This window comes from Cervus elaphus, chromosome 14, assembly GCF_910594005.1.
Source record: "Cervus elaphus chromosome 14, mCerEla1.1, whole genome shotgun sequence".
Lineage (NCBI taxonomy): Eukaryota > Metazoa > Chordata > Mammalia > Artiodactyla > Cervidae > Cervus > Cervus elaphus.
Window position 1 is genome coordinate 78,336,578 of NC_057828.1, and position 26,013 is coordinate 78,362,590.

At 38.8% G+C, this 26,013-nt stretch overlaps 1 protein-coding gene across 7 annotated transcripts in view; it reads left to right on the forward strand.

The window, feature by feature from the left end:
- The first annotated feature begins 652 nt into the window (after positions 1-652).
- PTPRC (protein tyrosine phosphatase receptor type C) overlaps positions 653-26,013 on the forward strand; it is a 121,674-nt gene continuing 96,313 nt past the window's right edge. For all 7 annotated transcript variants that reach the window (XM_043923194.1, XM_043923195.1, XM_043923196.1 and 4 more), the window contains exons 1-2: positions 653-791; positions 873-988. In XM_043923194.1, the coding sequence (XP_043779129.1) occupies positions 916-988 (73 nt within the window). In that variant the 5' untranslated portion in view covers positions 653-791; positions 873-915. The remainder of the gene's footprint in view (positions 792-872; positions 989-26,013) is intronic.

A 26,013-nucleotide genomic window follows, 5' to 3' on the forward strand; every position in this document is an offset into this window, starting at 1 on the left:
CTGGGGGTGGGGGGGATAAAAGGTTAACTTTTGTGACAAAACAGCTCTTGATTGAATGTCTCTTCTTTCCCTCATCAGCAACACCAAGAATATCTCAGGTCACAGAGGCCCTCCTTTATTGAAGCATGATTTGCTGCAGGAGAAGTGAGTTTCTGATTCCATTCCTGGCCCCACGAGAATATCTGTGACAGGTCTGGGGCAAGCCTGTTAAGCTTTCCGAGAGTGCCTTGCGTAGGAAGTGGCTGCATACTCGAACTCCTATTGCTGGGTTCTGAATGCCCTAATGGTACAAGACTCTGGCTGTCGAAAATAACCAGAGAGGTAGTTGCTTTTTCATTCATTTGGTCATTTTAAGACAAACACAGTTGTTTTTTCCGTCATTAATTCAAGTAGCATATCATCTTGCCAGTCCTCATTTTTGTTATACCCGTGCTGACTGTTTTATCATTGTTTAGGTAAGAATGTTATAGATTTTTTGGGGTGCGGCGTGCCATTTTCTAGTTATCATGAATACTGCACGGGAGTATTATTTGGATATGAAAAATGCATCTTTCTTGAGGGAAAATCTTTTGAGAGGCCTAGTAACTCAGTCTAGTTACTTTAATTAAGGAAGTAAGAGGCTTTGGCAGTGACTTTGAACAACTTTCTTGACTTCCTGCAAAGAGGACCCTTTGCAGCCCTTTTGGAGAAGTTAGTAAAACTGAATCTGACATCACTGCCTCACAGCAAGTGGTTTGTTCTCAGGGCAGCAGGAGGAAATCGCCCCTGTCTGATAAGACACCAGTTGAAGAGTACGCATTCACTTCTCTCCTTCTTGATTCGGCCTTACAGAGAAACATTGGTTCGGAGATAACCATTATTTTGCCTTTCAGAAGGACGCATGCTGTCTCTCGGGAGTTTGGCTGATTTCCAGATATGACCATGTATCTGTGGCTTAAACTTCTGGCATTTGGCTTTGCCTTCCTGGACACCGCAGTGTTTGTGGCAGGTAAGCACAAGGAAATTCATATTTCCTTAGTTATTTGTGTGTGTGTGTGTGTAAGGACATTGGTTTGAAATAGACATAAAAGCAAGTGAAGTATTGGTGACTAGAGATGAGGAAGCCCGCTGTAAAACGGTCAAGGTCATTGTCCCTGGGAGAGACATGGCTCCCTGGGTGAAAGAATACTTTGTTTCTGTTTAAAAAGGCATACATGTTTGGCCCAAAAAATCACGATTCCAAAGGCAAACATTGTCTATCTGTATCTTGGTTTACAAACTGTTCAAGGATATTACAACAGCAGTGCTGAAAGTCTGAAGATATCTGAATGACCAAAAAACTAAATTTTGGTCTTTTTAACAAAAATTGCATTTGTGAAAAATCATAATATGGCTTTGCTTGCACACAAACCACTCCTTCTTTTCGGACCGGGGTTTGCTTCCTCAAATTTTGATTATGGCCAAAATATTTTATTGAATACTTTATTGTATGGTACTTTAACAAATTTGGATATTGAATTAAAGACTAACTTTTTGCAAAATTTTTATCACAAAATGTATTTTAAATCAAGATTTTTGTTTCTTACAACCCTTTGAATGATTATTTCCTCTGAATAGTCTTACGGGGCCACCGCCCTTCCTGGGTGCTGGGTAAATCTTACAGCCTTGATGAGATAAAAATACTTAAACTCCTAAGAATCTTGCAAACATGCATTCTATAGGAAAGTGTAACTGACTGGGGCTCCTGTCTCTCTTCAGCTCTCAGATCTGTGCATACTTCTGGTCCACTTAGTGGACATTTCTAGAACGGTTTCAGTTGGGTCATGAGTGCATTTTGGTTGATATTTAGTATGACTTCTTACGGTGGAGGATAGAAAGCTTTTTTTTTTAAAATTATCGAAAGGATATTTGAAATGGTATTTTTGCAGATTTCTAAATAAATTAAAAATGGGAAACATATTTTAAAAAATCTTGCTTATTGTAATTCACTTTGAAATGCCTTTTTAAAAAATTTTCCACCACTCTCCTTTTCTCTAAAAGGCAGGACAGAAGTTCTCTTCTGAACATGCTGCATTGTTAATTTACATTCTGTGAAACTAAAGACAGTAGAAAGCAGTGTGTATATTTCTTTTTATTTAACTGCAAAAATGGATTAAATATTTTTTATGTAGGTATAGCATTTTGCCTTAGTACAGAAAATGTTTATTAAGTTACCATTCTTATGAAGCTGGTTATCACAATTAAAGGATTATAAGGAATAATCATTTTTATAAGGTAATATGTATATTATCGTGTCAGAGTAAATTTCCATTAAAATTCTCACTCAGAAGCTGTTGCAAAACTTTCTAAATGAGGTATTTTGTAGGCCATAGAGCAAACTACCATAAAAATTTCAACTTCACCTATTAAGGCTTTTTACTATAAGAAACATCTTTGAATTTGTATTCAAAATGAGAGCGTTAAATGATCTAGAAACCTTTAAACCAATTTTGCTGAATAGTTTGTACCATAGATAAATGGATAGGTATACAAAAATTTATTTTGAAAGACCAAGTTTTAACTTGAACTGCTCAGAGAAACACTGAGGGCAAACATTTTTTTAGTCTTCCTGTAACATATATTCATTTTTGGGAAAAAAAATAGATATAATTATTTAGGTGTGCAAATCTTGTTTATCATACTTTGAAGTCCCAAGATAGATTTTGTGATTCACTGCATAACTTTGGAAATTATTAATTCTTTAAATGATATATTTCTTTTATTCGCAAGCTGTGAGCTGGAGTATATGTTTTATTTGAACGTGTTAAATTGAGTTTAATGTTTATAAGCAATATTAGACATCAAATTTATATTGTGCATTCTAAACACATAAAGAAATAGAGCTAGATGGAGAGAGACATCAATGGATAAATTGATGCACAACTTGGATATGTTATTTGATCTCTAAAATATAAATGTTGGCAAAGTTCAACTTTTCCAGAGCAGTAACAATGCTAGGTTGAGTTTTACATAAAAGTCAGTAATCACTTTGCTCTGTGCCTCTTTGCTGAGATAACAGGAAACCAACATTTTGTTTAAATTTTCTGAATAATTCGCGGGGAGAGAGATGGTTTTAAGAATGCAGGTAGAGATGAGTGGTCTCTGGCTTGAACAAAGTACGGCCAGGTTACAGCTTTGTACCATCACAGCCATGAATGCAGGAGTTACGTGAGTTATGAATCATAACGGTTAAGAGTCGTTTCCTGGACATGATTTTTCATTTTTCCATCGACAGAAAATAAATAGCTCATGTTACAAATGTGTACTTTGCCCTGCACACTTGTGGGAGTTCAGTCTAATTGTGAATGGAATTGGATCAGTAATCCTATTAAGGTCTAAATACAATGTAGAGTTGGGGGTGTGGGGATGAAGATGTACTGATTTTTTGGAAAGTATTTTTCCTAATACACATCCGCCTGGGATCCTTATTATTGCTAGAATGTGAAACATGTTTGGTGAGGGAGAAGGTCAGGTGAGGTTAGGGGTCTGCTTTCCTTTTCCCCCTTTGCTCCAGGAGACTGAGCCCAGAGTCAGAGCACTCAGCACTGAGCTAGGTCTTTGCTGTGTTCTGGGTTACTTGGTGTCCTTTTACCAGTGACAGTTAACCTCTGTAAGAATATAGATGCTTCTACATGTTCATACCCACACACACACACACGAACAGGCTAGTTATACATGTGTGGGCTATATATGCAATATGTGTTAGTTATTTCATTATACATACAAACATATATGTGAGTATATATTGGTTTCTCATCTGTCTACTGGTTCTCCGTATTTGTCTACTTTTAAACATTGTGGTTCTACAGGCCTCAATCTTCGGCCAGTTTTATTCTCATTTCTAAACTCAGAGTTCCTTATCATCACCTGCTGTGTACTGATGGTCCTCATTCTCCATCTCCAGATTCACTCTTTACACGGGTGAACCTACCTCCTTTCCTAAATGAAATCTTGTTTCATTGCCTTGCGTTTTTGCAAAAGAGAAAGTCTGAAATATATATATTTAAATGGTCCCCAAGTCCTATCATTTTACTTTATAAAGATCTCCAAAATCTTTCCCCTCTTCATCTCCATTGCCATCCTTTTAATTCATGTCTTTATCACTTTTCACATGCAGTGTTGTAACGATTTCCTCATCTGTCCATTTCTTTTCACACCCTACAGCTTTAAAAATATAAAATGAAAGAGGAAAAAACCCTCCGACATCTTCTCATCGCCTTGGTTTACATTCTAAACTCACTGCCAGGGCACCTGACTCCTCAGGGAGATAGGAGCTGGGCAGGGATACTTTTTCATTTTATGATGGACTAAAATAGAGCAAGCAGGAGGCAGTTTCAACACCCTGCTTCTCTACACTTGCTCCAGACCTTTAAGCTACTGTGTAAATCAAATCCTATTTCCCCTCTAAACTCTCTGTCATCACTCTTGCCACAAAATATCTCCACCACGATTCTATACATGTTATCATCCTTCCTAGTATGAAAAATGAAACTGTGTTTCACATACTGTTTCAACTTGTTGTTGTTGGCATTACTATTTACCAATCAGAGCATGCTTGCTGGTGTAACTTACATGGAAGCAGGAACCATCTTTTTTGTATCATCTGTGCTTGATTTCTTCCCAGGTGCTGAAAAAGTAATGGGTGGTTTTTTTTTTTTGGACATATCTGCAGATTATAATAATAGGGAAATGAGGGGAGGAGATGAGAAAAAAGTAAAGACAGAAAGAGGAGAAATATAAGGTGAAGAAACTAGTGGAAGGATGGAGGCTGTTTGATAAAATGAACAATAAAATAATTTCAGATCTAAATCTTAACAGGCGTTGCCTACTCCCCTCTGCCCCCCCCCCCCCCAATTTCCTTCTTTCATATCATTTTACTTTTTATGTGGAAAGAGCCTCTGATTTCTTAAAAATCCAGTGTTCAAGAATATTGTTCCTAAATTTTTCTTGATGCTCTTTTGGACATTCTTGTTAGAGCCATTTCATTTGGTGGATCAGTTTTTTTTTTCAAATCCAGATGTCCTTGGGGCAAAAAGTAGGAATAGGAAGGGAGGGGCTCATGTGGCAGTCATACAAGACACCTGGGGTCTTGTCCAGCCTTTACACGCATGGGCGGCCCTTGACCTAGAGCCCTGGGGCTGTTTCCAAGGGCAGGTAGAAGACTGCTTACCCTGTCAGCTTCACCGTGGGTGCACAGAAAGCCTGAAGGAGTCTGACCATCACTTATTCCTAGATAATCTGACACTGAATTTCAGTCTGAGCTGCTTAAGAGCAGAGATTTGTAGTCAGGTTGATTAAACTTGTTACTGAAAGTCCAGCGTGAATATTGCAAGGTTTTGTTTTCAGACCCTGTGTATGTAAGGCAATGGTGCAGAGAAAGAAATTTGTCTTCAGGGCAGTTCTCTGGTCATTTTCAGTCATCTTCTAAGTTTATGGGAATTGTTAGGAGAGAAGACAATGGAAATTTAACTTAACCTCAGTTTAAACTTAATTTTAATCTTGTCTAAATAGTTTTTTTCATTATAAGACACCGAACCACATCAAAGCTGCCTATCACTAAAGAATTAATGCTATGACATTTACAAGCATAAAGATATTAGTAGTAGTCTTATAAGCAATGACGATTTACTGTATAGCATAGGGTGCTACATTCAATATCTTGTAGTAACTTATAATGGAAAATAATCTGAAAAAAAAAATCACCAAATCACTTTGCTGTATGCCTGAAACTAAAACAATATTATAAATCAATTGTACTTCAATTGAAAAAAAAAACAAGATAGTAGTCTTATGGAAGGATAAAGAAAAAAAATATGGCAGGCTATTCACTTAAAATACCATGTGATATCTCTTTCTACATAGTTCTGAAACACATGGAAGTAAATATTATAGAAATTATTAGATTTTTTTGGACACAGCTAACCTAGCCAATATTTAGATTAGAAAATATTTAAGTATTTCCTAAAATCTTTAATATGCATTCCTTTAACCTTTAAATATATACATCAATATATTACTTAAATTTCAGTCTGTCAAGAGTTTGGCGAATAGCTCTTGTAAGCAAAATATTTTGTGTTCAGATATAACAATAGAAACAAGAAAAAATAAAGAAATGAAAATCTTCCTACTCTTTCAGCTGGGACAAACATAAGTAAACAGAAAGTGTTAGTGAAATACTCAAGAATCATTCATGTCCAATCACTGTATCTTCCATTGATTCATTTTTGAAAAGATAAGCAGGAAGATTATCAATGCTTTTATTAGATTCTTTACTGATGACCCAAACTGAAGCAAACTTTAACATCTTTTATGGTGCATAGTTATACAGTGTTGAAATAGTAAACATTCATTTCCTGTTAAAAATGAGACGCACGTATCTGAAGTGAAAAAAGTTTGCTTTACTAAAACTTCAGTTTCTCCTGTAAGTCTATTGCAGGTGTGATAAAGTTGTAACTACGTGTCATGATATCTAAATGAAAATAATTGTCATTTATATATTAAAAAAATTACTTTCAAACAAAATATGGTTGACTAGAGGAAATTTATCAACCCTCTGAAAAAGTGATCTTCTGGAGCAGAGTCTAAGGGCTGAGGGCATCTCAATGTTGTGCTCTGATGTGTTAGGAAATGAGCAGCTGGCCAACTGCACTTAGCAAAAATCCCTGATGGATAAGAAGAATCTCTGTGTTGTCAATTAAAAAAAAATGTCCCAACAGTCATGAAAAGGGATTAGAGACATGCATAAATAATGGTGTTAAGAGACATTATCGAAGGGACAATATCAAGGGAATAAAATGTGGTCACTGTATTTTAAATATATCTACTTAAAGAAAAAAAAAGCAATCCTTTGTTTACTGATAAAAGAGAAATATTAAGCATCATAGGAAGTGAGTCAGGACCCATTCCAAGTTGGAGAAGACCACGGCAGGTGGAATGAGAAATACATTGGAAATCAAATTCTATGAATTGTATCATCTGGGCCCAATCATTTTCCACTTCTGATCCACAGTTTCCTCATCTATAAACTGTCATCAGTGTGAAAAGTGATGATACTTGTCAAAATGCTTTGAAAACGATGAGATCCTCCGCAAAGTTGGAAATTTCATTTATAATCCCATGCACACTCAGCTCTTCCCCATTGAAACATGGGTCCAAGTCACACCTCTTCCTTTGAGAGTCTGAGAAGGTGACGTTGGAGTCTGTGTGGCAGAGCAATAAACCCTTAGGAACCTTTGAGTGTTTTAAATTTCGTATATGCCCTGTTTTAGAGGTTTGCAAACTCCTCTGGATTCTACTTCTTAAATGGTTTACAGATCCATTCTGTATCACAACTCTGCTCCAGATTCTTATTTCTTACTGTAACCATAGTCTGGAACCTTGCTTCTCCTCAGACCCCACCAGGACTATCTTTGTAAAAAAGGCAAAACTCGCCTTTGCTTATCCCTTCTTCAGTGCCTCCAAGGGGGATAGAGAACAGATTGATCCCGTGATTTTGATCTCAGGGGTGTTTTGACTCAACGTTTATGAATATAAACATTTAATTAGTTAACAATTAATATAAACATTATACCAACATTTTTGAGTTTTCCTTGAGAACAGATTTCACACAAAAATCTCCCTCCATTAAGCCAATTTAATTCTGTGAGTATTTTTTATATAACTTAATTGAATCATTACCAGTTTTTCCATTTTTATTTTACTGAACTAAAGTTCAACAGCATCAGTTTTCATGTAGCTTTTACAACTGTTATCAAATTCATGAATTGATTTTTATTCACATCACATTTACTGATTATAGTTTATGCCTGTGGGAATTTTTTCTTTATGGCTATTGTTTTTCTAGGTGTAATTTTTCTTGTCAAGCAATACATATGCTTAGTTGCTCAGCTGTGTCTGACTCTTTGTGACCCCATGGACTGTGGCCCGCCAGGCTCCTCTGTCCATGGGATTCTCCAGGCAAGAATACTGGAGTGGGTTGCCATGCCCTCTCCAGGGGATATCCCCAACCCAGGGATCAAACCCAGGTCTGCATTGCAGGAGGATTCTCTACCAGCTGAGCCACCAGAGAAGCCCTATTATTTTTCTAAGTGTAATTTTTCTTGTCAAACAATGCAAATGTAAATTCCCCCAAAAGGGTTTAATTTTTCTTTGTAGCCAGAAACAACATTTCCTGTGTGCAGTTTTAGACACTGTTGATTTCTTTCTTTCTTTTTTTCACATTTCAAAGTCACATGGAATGTAATTTATGTGATATAATTTTTCACTTTTGTCAAATTTCAGTTTGGGCAGTACTAGCCATCATCAGATCTATTTTGTGTTGACACTTCTATCAGTAACACCCATTTTGTGATTGAGAGCTCTTTCAGCAAGTTTCCTTTGAGATTTTGAGTTTTCATTATTTCTCAGCTAGCCAATGGAAACTTTAGAAACACTTATTAGACTGTTGGACAGTCTAGCATTATTATATTTAAATTCTCGTTTGTGCCAACTTCTTTCTAGCTGGTGGAGCAAAAGATAAATAGAACAATCAATAGAAGTTTAAAATGTTCTCAAGACCCAATGGCAAGTGAAGTAAAAGAATAAAGTGTCTAATGGGCTTTCCTGGTGGCTCAGATGGTAAAGTATCTGCCTGCAACATGGGAGACCAGGGATCGATCCCTGAGTCCGGAAGATCCCCTGGAGAAGGAACTGGCAACCCACTCCAGTATTCTTGCCTGGAGAATCCCATGGACAGAGGAACCTGGCAGGCTGTAGTCCACGGGCTCACAAAGAGTTGGACATGCCTGGCAACTAACATAAATCACCCTCCTCTGTTCTCTGTGCATTTAGGGAAAATGAAAGCAGTTGGCACAGCAGTTCTAGGGAAATCCCTCTAGATTCCTCCAGCTTTATCTGGAGCCACTTTGTGACATGTACTGTATACTCTTGTCACTTCCCCTTTCCTAAAATACAGTGTTTTCCCGCCTGCAAGCTGTTGCAACTCTCCCCCACTGTGTTTTCTTCCCTCCATAATGTTTTTAAATTGAGCAAAGTATAATTGTTCTTCAAAATTCAGTTCAAAGGTCACCTCCTCCAGGCAGCCCTCCTGTACTTCCTCTGGTCTTCTTCCCCTTTCACATGTGGATAGGTCCTCTTCTGACTTGGAGGTCTGTTCTCTGGCTGTTTCTCACCACTGCTGGTGAGCTCCGGCAGGTTTTCAGCAGGTCTTTACTTATTTCCCAGAGAGTTGAATGGTCCAACCCAACTCTGTCTTTGGAAAGTACTTAACTCAGAGAATCCTTTTGTTGTTGTTCCTTAAGTGAATTATTCATAGTAACACTTCTATGTGATAGAAAATTTCAAGAAATAGACAAAAGAAAAAAATTATTAAAATCCTTGCTCATATTTCTTTCTTTCTTTCTTTCCTGCTGTTTCTCTCTTTTCAGTTACATGCTGTGTATAAAATTGCATGTTCTGTTTTTTCTGCAAACCAACCATGATTATTCTAGACAACTTGAGAAATGCAGAAATCAATACATAAGGAAATAAAAATCTGTTACCAATACCCATCACCTAAACACTTTATGAGTATTTCATTTTACCAGACTAGCAAAACCTATTTATTTATTCATGCATTCATTAATCAATATTTTGTGAGTGTTTTCCCCGTACTGTGAGTTGGGAACACCATATTCCACGGCTTTCCTCATGTGCTGTGTGATCTCAAACTGGCAGCGCAGCTTAGAGATAAGGTTTTAAACCTTTCACATTCTTTTTTTGTTTGTTTGTTTTGGTTCTACCTTGTGGCATTCGGGATCCTATTTCGGGGACTAGGGATTGAACCCAAGCCACCTGTGGTGGAAGCATGGAGTCCTAACCACTGGACCACCAAGGAAGTCCCTAAATCTTCCACATTCTTCAAAGGCTGTCTCCTTAAAGTAACAGTATACCTCGCAACCGATAATTATTTATGTTCTCAATCTTTTACAAATTATAAATTATTCCTTTAAAATCTACATATAGTACATTATTTAAATAAAAACTCTGTTCTTGCCAGGCTACATTTAGGCCCCCATTCCAACCAGATTTTTTTCAGCAGGTTTTTGTTTATAGAAATTTTGGCATTGCCACTGAGTTGTATACATTGTTATTAGATATTTAATCAGTCAAAGTGGTAGATGTATGGAGGAGCTAGTCAACAGTATCAATTTGTTTGGGTTTGTTTATGATTTAAACTGAAAATAAAATATTTACTTGGAGAGGAATTTTAAACATGCACATACACACACACACACACACACACACACACACCCACACACACACACACCACACGAACAAATCCTCCACTGTTTTTGGTGATCTTTCACAGTAATTTTCTAAGGTCACCCCCTCAAAAGGAGTGGGAGTTGGTGGGGTGGGGGGTGTAAGTGTTGCGACTTCTTGTTTTAAATTTTTATTATTTTTTTAGCCATGCCACGTGGCCTGTGGGGCTCTTCTTTCCCTGACCAGGTATTGAACCTGTGCCCACTGCATTGAGAGCATGGAGTCTTCCCATTGAACCACCAGGGGAGACCAGGGCTGTGATTTTAGCCTGAGTCTATCTGATTCTAGGGTTATTTTTTTTCAGCCTTCCTAACGGTCAGCTTAAAAAGCAGGGAAATTGCCTGGTGATGGACAAATTGCACCAAGACTGAGGGGTCGGTAGTTTCTTGGAGGTGATTTGTGTGAAATATGCATTAATCCACACCCACCTGATTTAGCCACATGAGTGAGCCATTGTACGCCGAACCACTTCCGTGTCTTTAGCGAGATCTAAGACTGTCTCTTATGAAAAGCAAAAAGACATCTTTGATTAAGTGGTCTTTACTATGAATATTGATGCCATGTTAACAATGCAAAAGTGATGTATTACCATTGTCTTGAAAAGGTGGCTAGGAAAAGCATAGCACCAGTTCTGACTTGAGCTGAGTGATAGAATGGAAATACTGGATTTTCCCCATACCTAATTTGTTTTTGATATTATATAAAGTGAAAGCTATTGAATAATTTACCGAAGTATCTAGATTTTTCTTTTTCTTTTTTTTTTTGCTTTTGAAGTTTGAAGCAAGGGAAGTAACTTGACCTTTGCTAAGCGCTTTGATCATGGAAAACATATGAAGTTCTCATCTCATTCCAGGAAGTGTAGACACCGGATTATCTTTTCATAGTCATCCCAGAGGCATAGTAAATGAATCAGGTAGAGCATTCTTACAGTTTGCTACTCCAGGAATAAGTTGATGATAACTTAAAGGAAAGTAAAGGAAAAAATACATCTATTGTTTGGTTGCCATGATGAATGTGGGCTGCCAATCAGATAATTCAGGCCAAATATTGTACTCTGACTCCTCAGACTTTGGTTTCTAACCCCCTTTTGGGTTACTAAACTAAGACTTTAACTTTTCCCTAATAAACCCTGTCTTTCTGCTTTTCGGTGGTCCATGGTTTTATTTTCTTAATTTGTTTATTGATTCTTCAGGTGTGATCAAGATATATACTCACTAAAAAAGCATAAAGAAAGTGGAAGACACCAGTTCAGAGTTTTGACTGTGAGAGGAAGTAATGATATGAAGGAGGTAGATGAGGACAAGAGAAGTGTCAAGAAGTTGACAGAAGTAATTTAAAGAGATAATCCTAGACATTATCAATACATGCTTAAAAATGTGTGAGTTCTCAAACTCCCTCCTTGTCAGCCCTCTGCATTTCACTCTTTTACATTTCTGCCAAGTTTATAGAGGCAACACCCCCCACCCCCATTTTCCTTCCTTTTAATATTTACTTTTCTTGTTCACCAGTAAATTTCATCTTTACTAGTAACTAGCAGTTAAACTTCATCTTTGAAGGCCATTTATATTTGCCCATATACATTGCCATTGCCACCTTTTCTCCTGTTGAGTTTGAAGAACTCCTTGAATATTGCAGATAGATAAACATGCTTATTACTAGTTAAAAAAGAGATGATACTAAAGATGTTGGATTCAGGCAAGTTCTATTTTTAAAGTGCTGAAGATTAACCTTTGACATGTTGCCTAGACTTCATTCTGAGCTTTCCAACTATGAATCGTGAGGAAAATCACCTCTTAAATTCTCAGCTTCATTATCTGTACAGTGCGAATTTTGGCTGCAGTTCTTAAATGAGACAGTTTATTCATTGGTTTAATTGTTTTTAGAGTCCCTATTATGTTCCAGGAACTACTCCAAGTGCCAACATAGAGGTAAATGCACCAGGAATAAAAATAGTGGTAAATACAACTTTCATGAAGCCTACATCTTAGCAAGAAAGATAACAGAAAACCAAATACATAGTTGAGAACATTCAGATGTTGATGAGTGTTGGAAAGTGAAGCAGTGTGTTATGACAGAGACCCATCAGATGGGGGTGAATGGACCTTCAGACAGGGTGATCAAGGAAGGCTTCTTTGAGGAAGTGTCGTTAAGCTCCTTGTCAGCTGCCAAGAATATAAAGATTCATGTGAAGAGCAACTGGCAGGTGCAAAGACCCTTTGGAAAAAGCAAATGATTGATGGGTTGAAGGCCCAGAAAGGAGGTCAGAAGCTTGCAGTATGGCAGGTACAGATGGTGTGTTCAGGAGTGCTGAAGAGGGAGAGAAACAGAAGGGGCAGGCTCCCTGGACCTCTTGGGGGTGGGAAGTGTGGACTCACCCTAAGTGCAATGAGAAGAAGCCATTTGGAATTTTCATGCAGAGAATGACCTAGCCTCTCTTCCATCTTCAGAAACCCTCCTGGCTGCTGTGAGGAGAGCAGGCTGGAGGTGAGACAAGCCTGGGGACTAGTTAGCGCCAGGCGAGAGGGCAGCAGGGAGAATCTGGACGGAGTGTTGACAATAACAGAAAGGGCAGATGCACACAGGGTCTGGAGAAGCTGCGGTGTGGGAAGGAAGCAGGGCGTTGTGCAGAATGACTCATTTTTTCCCCCATGAGCAACTAAGACGGGGCACATCCCAGGAGGAGGCAGACAATCCAGGTCTATTTTGTCCATGCTTGAATTCTCATTAGACATCCATCTAGAGATGTGGAGAAATCAGCTGGAGTTAAATTGAACGTGAGGGGTCTCCCTATTTAATGGGATTGACTAATGAGATTGACATATGCACCCTATTGATACTACATATAACTAATGAGAACCTACTGTAAAACACGGGGACTCTGTCACTGCTCTGCGGGGACCTAAATGGGGAGGAAATGCAAAAAAGAGGGGGCATACATCCTGGGGCTTCCCTGGTGGCTCAGATGGTAAAGAACCAGCCTGCGATACAGGAGGCCCAGGTTTAGTCCCTGAGTTGGGAAGAGCCCTTGGAGAAGGGAATGACTACCCACTCCAGGATTCTTGTCTGGAGAATCCATGGACAGAGGCGCCTGGTGGGCTACAGTCCTTGGGGTCACAAAGAATTGGACATGACTGAGTAACTAACACACACGTGTTACTCAGTTGTATAATGTGTGTGTTAGTTACTCAGTCATATAATGTATATATATATATACTCACACACACACACACACACACATATATCTGATTCACTTTGCTGTATCACAGAAACTAACATAAAATTATAAAGCAACTATACTCCAATAAATTTCTTTTAAAGGGTGGGGGCTCATTAGGTCTTGATCAGAGCTGTAACTTTGTGATTCACTGTGTGCAGGCGAATTCAGAGCTGAGGGACTGACTCTGAGACACTTGGAAGAATGTTCAGATGGAGAAGGCTCGAGGACTCGAGTCTGAGCCCTGGTGTGCCATGTTTAGAGGGGTTGGCAGGAGGGTTTAAGAGAAGAATGTAAGAAGGGGTAGCTAGTGGGAAAATGGACAATGTTTTGCTTTAGATGTTGAAAAAAAGAAGTGATGATCGTGAAAGGCTTAACATGTTTGCTGGCATATAGTGAGAATCCAGTAAATCCCATTAAAAATCCCAATTCATGTCTCCTCTTGAAAGGTTATTGGTCAGAGATTGTGAATGTACTAATTATTGTCAAATAACCCCATTTGACTTGAATATTATCACAAAAATAAGTATGAATGAAGTTATAATAATATTTAGAAGCATCAAATATATATGCTATATCAAATATCACATATATGTGTTATATGTGATGTATCAAATATCAAATATCTTACATATCATATGTATAGCTTGCTGGCTTAGCTATTAAAAAAGAAAGGTACAATAGTTTTTTAAATAAAAACTACGTAAAATATATTGAGAACTTAATGAATTAGGAATTTAACTCAAAAAAACAATGCTTTGTTGAGTCTATTGTGGGGACCTTGCTTTGATGCTTACTGATAAAAAAAGTTTTAAATACTATTTAAGGCAATACTTGGACAGGTTGCGGCAGCTTGTTGTGAGTGAATTTGTTACATTGAAGTCATTTCTTTTTTTGAAATATACTTGATTTATATTATTGTGTTAGTTTCAGGTGTATAGTAAAGTGATCCAGTTATATATATTTTATTTTGCACTATAGATTATTATAAGATATTGCATATTATTCCCTGAGTTATACCATAAATCCTTGTTGCTTATCTGTTTTATTTATAGTATGTGTGTCTGTTAATCCTATACTTGAATTTATCCTTCCTCCTTCCCTTTTCCTTTTGGTAAGCATAAGTATGTTTTCTATGTCTATGAGTCTATTTCTGTTTTGTACATAGATTCATTTGTATTATTTTGTTATATTCCACATGGAGGTGATATCATATAGCATTTGTCTTCCTCTGTAGGAGGCTTACTTCTAAATCAAATTTTAAATCTTTCATTTCCTTGAGAGAAGGGAAAACAATTGGTTATCCCATAGGCTTGTGCTAGGTGGAACCCAACAGCCTTGATAACTGTGCAGCATACACACTGGGATTTGTCCTTTTGAGACCATACACAAATAAGATCTTAATTTCAGGCTTAGAGGTTGTCTTAGAGGCAAACCTTTAGAGGAGCTTATTTTTGTACTCATTGGTAGTTAACTAGCAGGAAGAGTAGTGCTGACCAAATGCTACTGTCAACATTTTATAAATGTGATCTCATGTAACTTAGGTACACAACCATTATCAAGTCTGGCTCACACTTGTGTTTGCTCATTTGTTTCCCGATATTTATCATAAAAGCTACTGATTACCCTGTGTAAGAGGGAATAGGTAAATCTGCCCTTCCCTCTTGTTCTGGTTTTTGCTACAAAGGCTGAGAAGGAAGGAGCCAAGGCCCCTCCCGTGTGCCTGGCCCTCGGCAGGATAAGCCACCTGCTCCATGCTGATATCATCTCTTTCTACATTGTCTGTATTCAGAATTCCTCAGAGTCTCAAACAAAGGCTCCGACAATCCTCGGTCTCTAGTCTAAATAGAGGACAGCAGAATTATTAGTAATATTAAACGCAAAGAGTAGGTAATATAGATATTATCACATTTAGTTTTGTAGGATGGCGTTTCACTTAAGTTGAAAGACAGGCACGTCGAATGTTTGTGATCCCAATAATGAAATCATATCGAAAAGGCTCAGCACAGGAGGTAGTTGTAGAGCCTTCTCTTCCGGCCCTGCTGTATCTTTGTCCGGGTATAAAGCATAGTTTAGGCACAACTGCTTCATCGCACGAGCACGCAAGGTTGGAGTTGGGGGAGAGGGAATGAGAGAAAGAGGGCCATTGTACTGTAAGCAGTCTCTTACTGCAGGGGAAATAGGTAATTCTGCCTGTGACTTTAGCATCAGTGAATCAGAAAGCCTAGCTGCTGTAAGACCATCCACCTGTGTGTAAGGAGTAGGGCGAGAAAGCCTGGTACCCCCAAGTCGTCCATTTTCAGAGATGTTAGCTCAGTGATGGAGCAAGCTTGACTTTATTTACCCATTGTTTCAAGGATAAAAGTTTGAATGAAGGGAATGACTATCCATCTAAATAAAAGAGAACTCGAAACAGCTTTCCATGTGAGCAGCTGCGAAGCTGGTTTGCTCACTGGTAACTTGAGAACAAATGGAACCCACAGGTCTACAGGTTTGAGAGAGAGGTTCTTACAGAGAGGAAGGCCATTTTCAGGGTGACCTACAACACAAACTCACCAAAGCCTTTGCAACACAAGATGGTCCCTGTTCTGAGAATAGAAGGCGATGCCACATTGAGGGCATCTAGAAGGTGCTGACGAAAGAACCACTGGGAACGGCCAGTGCAAGATCAAAGGCACATAGAACCTCAGCGTTCTGGACATGGAACAAGTCAGGTGCAGTATAAGCAGAACTTCAAAGCTGAGGAAATAAGAATCACAAAAATACCTTTAGTTGTCAAATGTAAAATTTGTGCCAGTTTTGTCACATTCTATTTTTCAGGAGTGCTGTAAAACTAAAGATATTGTCTATTAACATCAATTTAATTTTACATGTTTTTCCCATCTAGCTTAGTCAATTTTCAAAATGAAAAAGTGCATTATGCTCAAGGAATCCAAATGACTTTTGTGATCCTCAACAGAACGCCTTCTCTTAAACTAAATGTCAAAATGTACTTTCTAAGTATGGGGTGGTTACAGAAAATGAACGAGAAAGCACTTCATAAAGTGTAATGAAATGAAGTCATATAAGGAATTCTTTAAGAATTTGGAAAACCATGAGGGAGTACGAAGTTCTGTTATTACTATAATCATTAGCTCTCTTTTGGTTTTTCACTTTATGAATTGGAATAAAAGTTGAAATCTTGATTTAAAAAACAAGAAATGTTCTCATATTAATCTATAAGTCAAATGGAAATATGGAATATTCAGCCACTGTCAATGTGTACTCTTATTTTGTCATCAAACTATTCTACAAACATCTGTATTTGCTAAAGACTAATGGACTGAAGGAAAGAAAAAAATCATTGCAACCCACAAAGCCTTGGTTTTGTGGATTATTTGCTCTGATATCTCTTTTATCAGTTTTTGAAAGAAAATTCTTATCATGGATCTACCTTTTTTTTCTCTTTTGCTAAAAGAGTAATCTTTCTATTTTAAACTAAAGTATTTATATAATGTTATTTCTGAAAAAAAATTCCTATGTCTTTTAATTCATTCTTTATTCCACTCCATATTGAATGTAGAAAATATTGCTACAATTCTTTTAAAACTAAAGCTTAATTCATTTAAAAATCTAATTTGGCATTCCTTGTCCATGAATTTTATCAGAAGTAACACTTCTTAAGGGTATCAGATACCATAGCCCACCTCTCTTTCTAGGCTTCCATTTTATGGGCTGAACATCTGGATTTGATGGGCAGGAAAATATTTCCTTCCACTGACTTTTTAAATAATCCTTTCTTACAGATGCACATGCCTCATGTTTGTTAATAAAATGGACATGACTTTCATATCTACTGCTTTAACACATAGTGAATTATGGAATTTTCAATGACTTCTTTAAAACTGAATACATTTTAAATTCCTTATAAAAACAGTATTAAGAGCCACTCGAAAAAGTATTAGGACCACAGATGTTTTCCTTTAGAGTGCTAATTGATTTAAGATTCATCAAAATGTTGTTAAAACATCCAGAGGTCAACAATAATGGTAGCACATGGGTCAGATTAAAATTCTTTTTGTACAAAAAAAAAAAAAAAGCTAGAGAGAGAGAAATGGTAGCTCATTTTATTCTGATTAAAAAATTAACTAGTGGGAAAATTAACAGCAGTCTGACATCTAAAAATGCCATTTGCTTTTTTTTTAAATAAAGAAAGAGGATTTAAAATTAAGACTTAGAAGTTACATGGCAACCCTCCCCCCCCCCAAAAAAAATTATGTATACAGGTTACAGGTGATAGTTTTGTTTTTCGTGAACAGAGGAGAACTATACATTTGTTTTTAAATCCCTTGTCCTCTTTTACCCAATTGTAGCAATTAAGCTACTGAATGTTTTAGTCTTCAAAATAGAGCAGGTAACAAACAATGCTAATCCCACTTTTGCTCTAAATGCCTGAGTATGGAAATGAAAGCACTGATTAATTTTTCTTATCTATACTATCAAAGTTACTGAGAATTAAGATCAGTGAAGGTTTTGGGGGACTTTTATCTCAGGAAATACATCATGGATTTTATCTGTCAAGCAAATTCCATTAATTGGGTAGCAACATCTTGCTGAGTACGTGACTGATTTTCTTGTGTCTTCCTAGTATTTATATTGTATCTCTATGGTCAAAATAAGTTAATATGTACATAGGATATGAAAGGACCAGCAAAACTTGTTTTCCTACTAAAATCATAGACAATGAGGATGCCTTTATTCCTTTCATTTTATTTTTAGATAACATATTTGAATCTTATTGCACTCTTCACTTGGAGAAGGAAATGGCAACCCACTCTAATATTCTTGCCTGAGAAATCCCACCGGCTACAGTCTGTGGGGTCCCAAGAGTCAGACACGACTTAATGACTAAACCATGACCACCATGCTCTTCACTCTTTACTGAGAGTCAAGTATTGGTTAGGCGCTGTTTTCTTTTGTTTAAATTAGCAGCAATATTTTCTGCTTCTTTTGGGGTTAGGATTCCTAGAGATGTTTAAAAAGAAAGATGAAGGGAATTTGGAGACAATGATAATGTAAGGCATCGCTATTTATATAATTATAGAATTTTAGAGTAAAGAAATCCTAAAAAGGACATTAGAAATCATCTATTTTAGCTCATCTACTTTACGAGTGAAAAAGACTGACACTCAAGATTGTTTAAGACTTGCCCTGTGTTATATACCCTAAAATGAGGAACCCTAGTCCAGAAATCCTCTTGTACACCCCAAGATTCTTAGCAATTTGCCTGACAAAATGAAGTGAGTATCAGATTAGACGTTTACGGACAAGCTTTGAACCTTGACCCTGTCACCAGTTCCTGTTGCTTTGACTCTCTCAGACTCTACTGGGTGGTGTTGGGTCAGTCACTTGATGTCCTCGGAGCTCAGTTCCCTAAAGTGAAATGAATGCAGTCTGTGATTGACGTTTGGGGCTGGATAACTGGGCTGTCTCGTGTGTTGTACCACGTTCAGCAGCATCCCTGCTCTTTACAAATTAGACGTAGCCTCCCTTGCCCCCTTCTCCCCTCCACCACAGTCAAGACCACCACCCAAAAAGCCTTTAGGCGTTGTCAGTGGTCTGAGGGCAAAATCTCAGACGCTCATCACCTTCCTTGGGAACTAGTGGTTTAGCTGAAATCACTTCTTTAGGACTCCCCCGGCAGTACCGTTGTGCAATTTGGGAAGGACATAACCCTTGATGCTTCCAGGAAGAACATACAAAGCATTGTTCACCAGGGAGTTTGATGCGTTGCTGTTTGCTGCTGTTTAAAGTGACCAAAGGGGACATTGATTTTTTTTTTTTTTTTTTAGAAGCTTAAAAGAAAAAAAAAGAGAGAAACTTAAAAGATCAGAAATATCCACAAATTTTAGAATTTTACTATAGCCACAAGACAGTAAATAGTAAAAAGATTTAAGAAGGCTTAACAGAACAATATGAAAATGTCTTTGTTGTAACGGCATGATTTTTTTTTTTCCATGTAAGAATGATCTGTGTATTTACCAGTTGTCCCAAAGGTAAAACAGCAATTCAGTCCTTATTTCATAGGTTGATGGAGACTCACTTCTAATCATAGGGGTCCAGAGTGCGTATCCCTCTCTAAAACCAGCTCAACTGTGTCAGGCAGCTGTTTCTGATAAGATGTGCTAGAACCAACAATAAGCACTTCATGGTGAAAAGGGTCACAGATGTGTTTCCATCGTCTGAACAGGGAAGAAAGAGATATCTATCATCCTCAGGTTTTAAACTAAAAGATACTGTTGCTTTCCTTCCTTTCTCTTCTCCAGCCTCAATATTTCCCCCCCCGCATTGAATCCAGACCCCTGCCAGTAGAATAGGAGAGGCTAATTCAGAACAGGGTGTGCTCAGGATCTGCAAAAGGGACCTCAGAAACTTGCTGGCAACTGATGCAGCTCGGCTGGGCGCCATGGTTTACGTTGCTTGTCATGCATTGCTGCGAGTTCCCCGAACAAGTGTACTGACTTAAGGTTTTATAGGAAATAAGAGTCATGGAGATGGTGGGGGTCCGGGAACCCAAGGAACATTTAGTTGCTATAAAGTCGGAGCTGAGAGCTCAAACAGGTTGGTTATGTTCTGCCAGATGGAGATAAAAATTGAGGCAGCCACATCCTGTGACTTGAGATTGTGAAAGCAGACAGAGGCAGCCTTCTAGCAGGGAGTCAGCAAAGTGCACTAGACAGGGAGATTCAATTAGAGAGGAAAACCAATTTTGTTTCAACTAGAAGATGTGTTTCTTGGATTTATAGAACATTTAAAATGCAGCATAGCATGGAATTAGATCATTTTATACTGGTAGGTGTAAATAGTAAATAATAGTATAAAAATACAATAGTTTACATGTATATGAATATCTAGACTAAAGACTGATTTATCTTTTTCCTAAAGTAAAGCAAAGTTTGGGATGATATTAAAAAACATGGTTATTAGAGCAGAAAAGTTACCTATGTGTTTCCTCTAATCATAGTGTCAATAATTAACTGTTTCAGAAAACTAAGATTTTCCAAGTTTACTAATGGAGAAAAGAAGCTTTTCTGATCCTGAATACTCACCAGTATGGTGCTTTAATGTTTTTTGTTTCATTAAAGAAATCCAAATTTTGTAACTCATTTCATTTTCTGTGTTTATTGAAGTCAAACAGTGAAGACTGTATTTCTCCCCAAGCTAAGGTAGAGAATGTCAAGAATAAACGTTTCTTTTTAAATACAAGTCGATTCATTAGGGATATTTGCCTGTGATCCCATCATATCTGAATGAGGTAGACTGAGTTTTGTGGGTAAAAATCAGTTGTCATTTCAAAAAAATAAACAGTGTTTTCATTTTTGTCTATCTTGCTTCTTCCGGGTTTCTGAATGAGTCCGGAAGCAGAAGTTGCAAAGCACTGTGAGAAAGCCCTAGCTCTATTTTTTTCAATCTCCACCCAGATGGGGATGCCAGAGTCTGGGAGGAAAGTCCATTCTTGCTAAACATGCTTTCAGGGCTGCATCTCCACGGCGGCGCTTGGGCACCCTCTACCCATTCAAAATTTCTGCTCATGTGCTAACACCCCTGCTCTCATCTTGAACAAGTTCTTATAGGTTTCTTGTTGCCACAGGCTTCCTCCAGGCCCCCTAAAAATTGGTACGCATTGGTAGCATCTCTTCCATAATTATAGAGACTGGTCTAATTATGTTTAGATATTGAACTGTATAGCCTGGTAACCAGCTCCATGGCCTAGCCCAGTTTTTTTTTTTTTTTTTCCTTTTTCCACATTTTTAGGGAAGAGCTTGATGTGCCTGTAGGTTGCAGCCTTCCACATCCCCAGGGACGTCTTCTGACCTGTCTCATGGGAATGCTCTTCCCTTGACATTTAGTTTCTCTCTGAAATATTGCAGGGCTTCTCAGGGGGCGCTAGTGGTAAAGAACCCACCTGCCAATGCAGGAGACACAAGAGATGCTGGTTCGATCCCTGGGTTGGGAAGATTCCCTGGAGGAAGGCACAGCAACCCACTCCAGTGTTCTTGCCTGGAGAATCCCATGGACAGAAGAGCCTGCAGGGCTACAGCCCACGGGGTTGCAAAGAGTCAGACACGACTGAGTGACTTAATAGCACAGCACATCACCCTTCCTGTGAGTCCCTGCAAGGATCGACTTTTCCCTGTTTGCTTTTAGATCCTCAGGTGCAAATGCTTTCGCATTAGAGAGCAGTCTTTCAACACATCTTTGCTGGATTCACAAGAAATGAATGAATGAACCCTTAAAACTCTAAGGTTCCTTGTGAACGTGGGAATATTTTAGACTGTTTTGTATAGAAACACTGATGCTGATGGCTGCTCTTCTGAGAGAAGAGTGGCGAACCACTGGGTCTGAGTAGGATGGGATTCTGTTACTTCCTTATATCAGGGGTGCATAGAACAAAGCAGCAAGCACCAGGAGTAAATGATCTAGTGAAGGAAACATGGAACGTAAGTGCTTTACGTCCTGCAGACAGAAAGACACGGAGAGGCTGGGATGGTCCCCATGACTGGCCAGTCTCTAGTGCATGAGAAAAACATTTCCTCCACGTGAAGTGGTTTGGGTCGTAGAGCCTTTTTACTTGGTCTTTTACAGACTAAGGTAAGAGTTTTCTGTGCCTCCTCCTCCCTTTCCTGTCCCTCTCACCCCCAAAAAGCTGGTTAACACTTCAGCATTTGTGACCTGGGAATAGTAAATGAAGCACATCTGTCACACAACATGCACACACAAATGCGCGTGTGACAAAGTGATGAAATGGCTCTTTTGTTCTGATGCCAGTTTCTGGAAAAGCCTACTCATCTGGTCCCCCACAATGACTGTAGAGAACACGGCACAGTTGTCAGAAGCTTTTCACAATAATCAGAAGACATCTTCCCTTGGGAGTAAGTCTCCAGAAGAAACGATATTTGTTAATGAGACGAGAAAGTCAAGTTGAAAAAGCAACATGGTCCTACCTCATGGCAGCGGCTAGCAAGCGTCTCCCCCTGCAGGCAGCGCTCTGCCTCTGCAGTGGTGAACGAGAAAGGCCATTTTCTACCCGGGCATGGTTTTGCTGACATTTTTTTTTTTTCCCGAAGTCTTAATGGTGAACTTAAAATTAGGGACCAAGTGGTCTCAAGTAAAATAAACACATTCAGAGAAGTGAGATTCTGTTTCCCTAAGACTGGAAACCCCGCATGGATCAGCAGAGGTGGGCGGTCCTAAGGGGGTGTCCACACGAGCCCCGGACCTCGGACGATCAGGCACCACATCCTCACACTTTGATCTCCATCTTGTGCTCTTGCCTGTGGTCACTGGACGCATACAGTGTCAGCAATTACTTGCTTATTTCCTACAAGGACTCAACAGATGTACGCATCACTCTGAGCCAAGGGACAGGAGACACAGCAGTGTGGGGGGGCGTCTGGCCCCTCCCTCCATGGAACCTCCTGTGTGATCCCCCCTGGAGACGTGGAGGGGACCGAAGCTTATTCTCAGGCGACAGCAGGTGGGGGCTGTCTCAAGAATCGGGCAGTGTGTGTTTGATGACCAAGCCAATTTGGTCCTGAAGGTTAAGTGGAACTAGTTCTTCAGTTTGTTGTCAAAGAAGAATGCTTTGGCAGTTTCTCTTTAAAATGCATGTCATTATGCAGAAACCCTTGACCATAGATATGTGACTATTTTAGACAGAGTCCCCAACCTGGAATTTCTATGTCAAAGACCAGGAACAGTTTAAGTCTCTCCATGCATAAGCACAAAGTGCTTTTCAGAAAGATTTTCTTGATGAGGTTCTTTCTGGGAAGGTATGCAAGTCTCTTGTGTACATTTGCCAGGGTTTACTTCCATCATTTTCAAATGTGCTAATTTTATAGGGGCAACTGGTACTCCTTAAATTGCCTATTTTGCATTTAATTTAATACTTACTGTGTTTTTTTTTTTTTTTTCATTTGCTTATCATCTTTTGCATTTCCTCTGTGGACTGCATTCTCCTAGTTTGCACATTTATCTTTGGTGCAGCTGTGTTTAAATTTTAATATAAAACTGAGGGGAAGAGAAGAGAAACTTATATGTATATAACTCAGGGAGATAGTGAAGGACAGGGAAGTCTAATGTGCTGCAGTTCATGAGGTCGCAAAGAGTCAGACATGACTTAGCGCCTGGACAACAACAAATATGTGTAAATATTAGATACAAATGTTGATACAAGCATTAGAACCAGAGCAATGAGTCTACTGAGTCAAGACTTCCATGTTATTGGATGTGACATAGTCTAGAGGAGGAATCATATGTGCTCTGACCAATTCTCCCCTTCAAATGACTCTTAACCATTAGTTTCTGGAATGTTCAGGGGAGACTTGTGAGGCCATTAGGAAAACCAGCCTTTATCCTCCCAGTTCAGTTCAGTTCAGTCGCTCAGTCATGTCCAACTCTGCGACCCCATGGATTGCAGCATGCCAGACCTCCCTGTCCATCACCAACTCCCGAAATTTACTCAGACTCATTTCCATTGAGTCAGTGATGCCATCCAACCATCTCATCCTCTGTTGTCCCCTTCTTCTCCCGCCTTCAATCTTTCCCAGCATCAGGGTCTTTTCCAATGAGTCGGTTCTTCACATCAGGTGGCCAAACTATTGGAGTTTCAGCTTCAGCATCAGTCCTTTCAATGAACACCCAGGACTGATCTCCTTTAGGATGGACTGGTTGGATCTCCTTGCAGCCCAAGGGACTCTCAAGAGTCTTCTCCAACACCACAGTTCAAAAGCATCAATTCTTCAGTGCTCAGCTTTCTTTATAGTCCAACTCTCACATCCATACATGACTACTGGGAAAACCATAGCTTTGACTAGACGGAGGTCCTTAAGAAATGTAGGGGACTTGGGCTGTGAACCCAGAGCCTCTTCTCAGAGAACCTACCTCAGGCACAGAGGTCAGAATGCACGTCCCTTGCCTGGGGAGAATGCTTCACTTTCTGCTTCACCCCAAACTTGCCCCCATAACCACATGCCAATCTGCCCCCTCCTCCAGTAGCCTCACGAGAACAGTATCTCAGCTGACTCTCTTTCATTTCCCTTCTCAAGGGAATTGCACAATCTGAATTGAAACACATTTTAGCGGCCATTAATACCAACGTATCCATTTACCACATACCCTTCCTGTATGGGGGATTTCCCTGGTGGCTCAAGTGGTAAAGAACCCACCTTCCCCTGTAAGGGATGTGGGTTCAGGCACCAGGTTGGGAAGATCCCCTGGAGAAGGAAACAGCAACCCACTCAAGTATTCTTGCCTGGAGAATCCCATGGAGGAAGGAGCCTGGCAGGCTGCAATCCATGCAGTCGCAAAGAGTCGGACACAACGAAGCAACTTAACAACAACTATAAAAGGAAAGTCTACTTTGGTGGTGAACAGCTCAAATTATTTGAAATTGGTTTCAAAGCCTCTCCATTATGATTGGAACTTTGAACCTCAAGCATTTCAGTTCCAGTGTACCTTCTTGAACATTCTTCAAAGTAAAGTCCATTCTTCAGCATCATTATGAACCTTGAAGAGTTTTCTTTATGTGGGTCATATCTCTACTGACCATAATGAAAGAGAAAACTGAGATTGTATAGTGTTTATTTACTATTAATTTAATAATGAAAACAAACCCCATAGGTGTGAATATAAATAGTATTTATAATAATATTTATTTAAAATAATAAATATTTATTATTTATTTATAACCACATATTACAAAACAAGAATTTAGTAAGGCTAGTGGCAATGTTTTATATTTTTATAGATCTCTTTAGTGCCTGTCTTAGTAGAAATACTTGGATTCTCATATCTGCTTTTACTTTTTTTTTTTTTTGCTGCACCACATGGCTTGTGCGATTTTAGTTCCCTGACCAGGCATTGAACCCAGGCCCTTGGCAGTGAGAGGGCTGAGCCCTAACCCCTGGACCGCCAGGGGAGTCCCTGCTTTTGCATTTTGACTGTTGTTGTATCATATGCCATGTAGCCTCTGGGAATATCTATCTTCTACTAATGAGTGAAAAAAAAGGAAAATAAATAGGCATTACTGTGAAAATAGGTTAGGCCTTGAAGATACCTTGACAGATTCTTGGGGACCCTGTGAGTCTCCAGAACACACTTGGAGACCTACTGACTTAAACCAACTTGGTAAATTTCTTTCACAAATTCACATTGCCATAAAATAGGATGATACCTCCTTCCATATAATAATATTTCAAGTATTTGGATGTATTTCTTATATCCTCACCAACACTATTTTATCTTAGAAAAAAATATTCTACATTTTCTTAAATTTCTGTGCTTGGCATGCTGTATTTCATCCTCCACTCCCCACACGATTGGGTTAGCCTCTTCTGAATACTCCAGGATTTCAATTCCATTCTCAGTGTGGTATCTGGGGCTGGATCTGGCTCTTCAGACACCTAGGATCTTGACTCAACAAATATGTATCTTTCTAA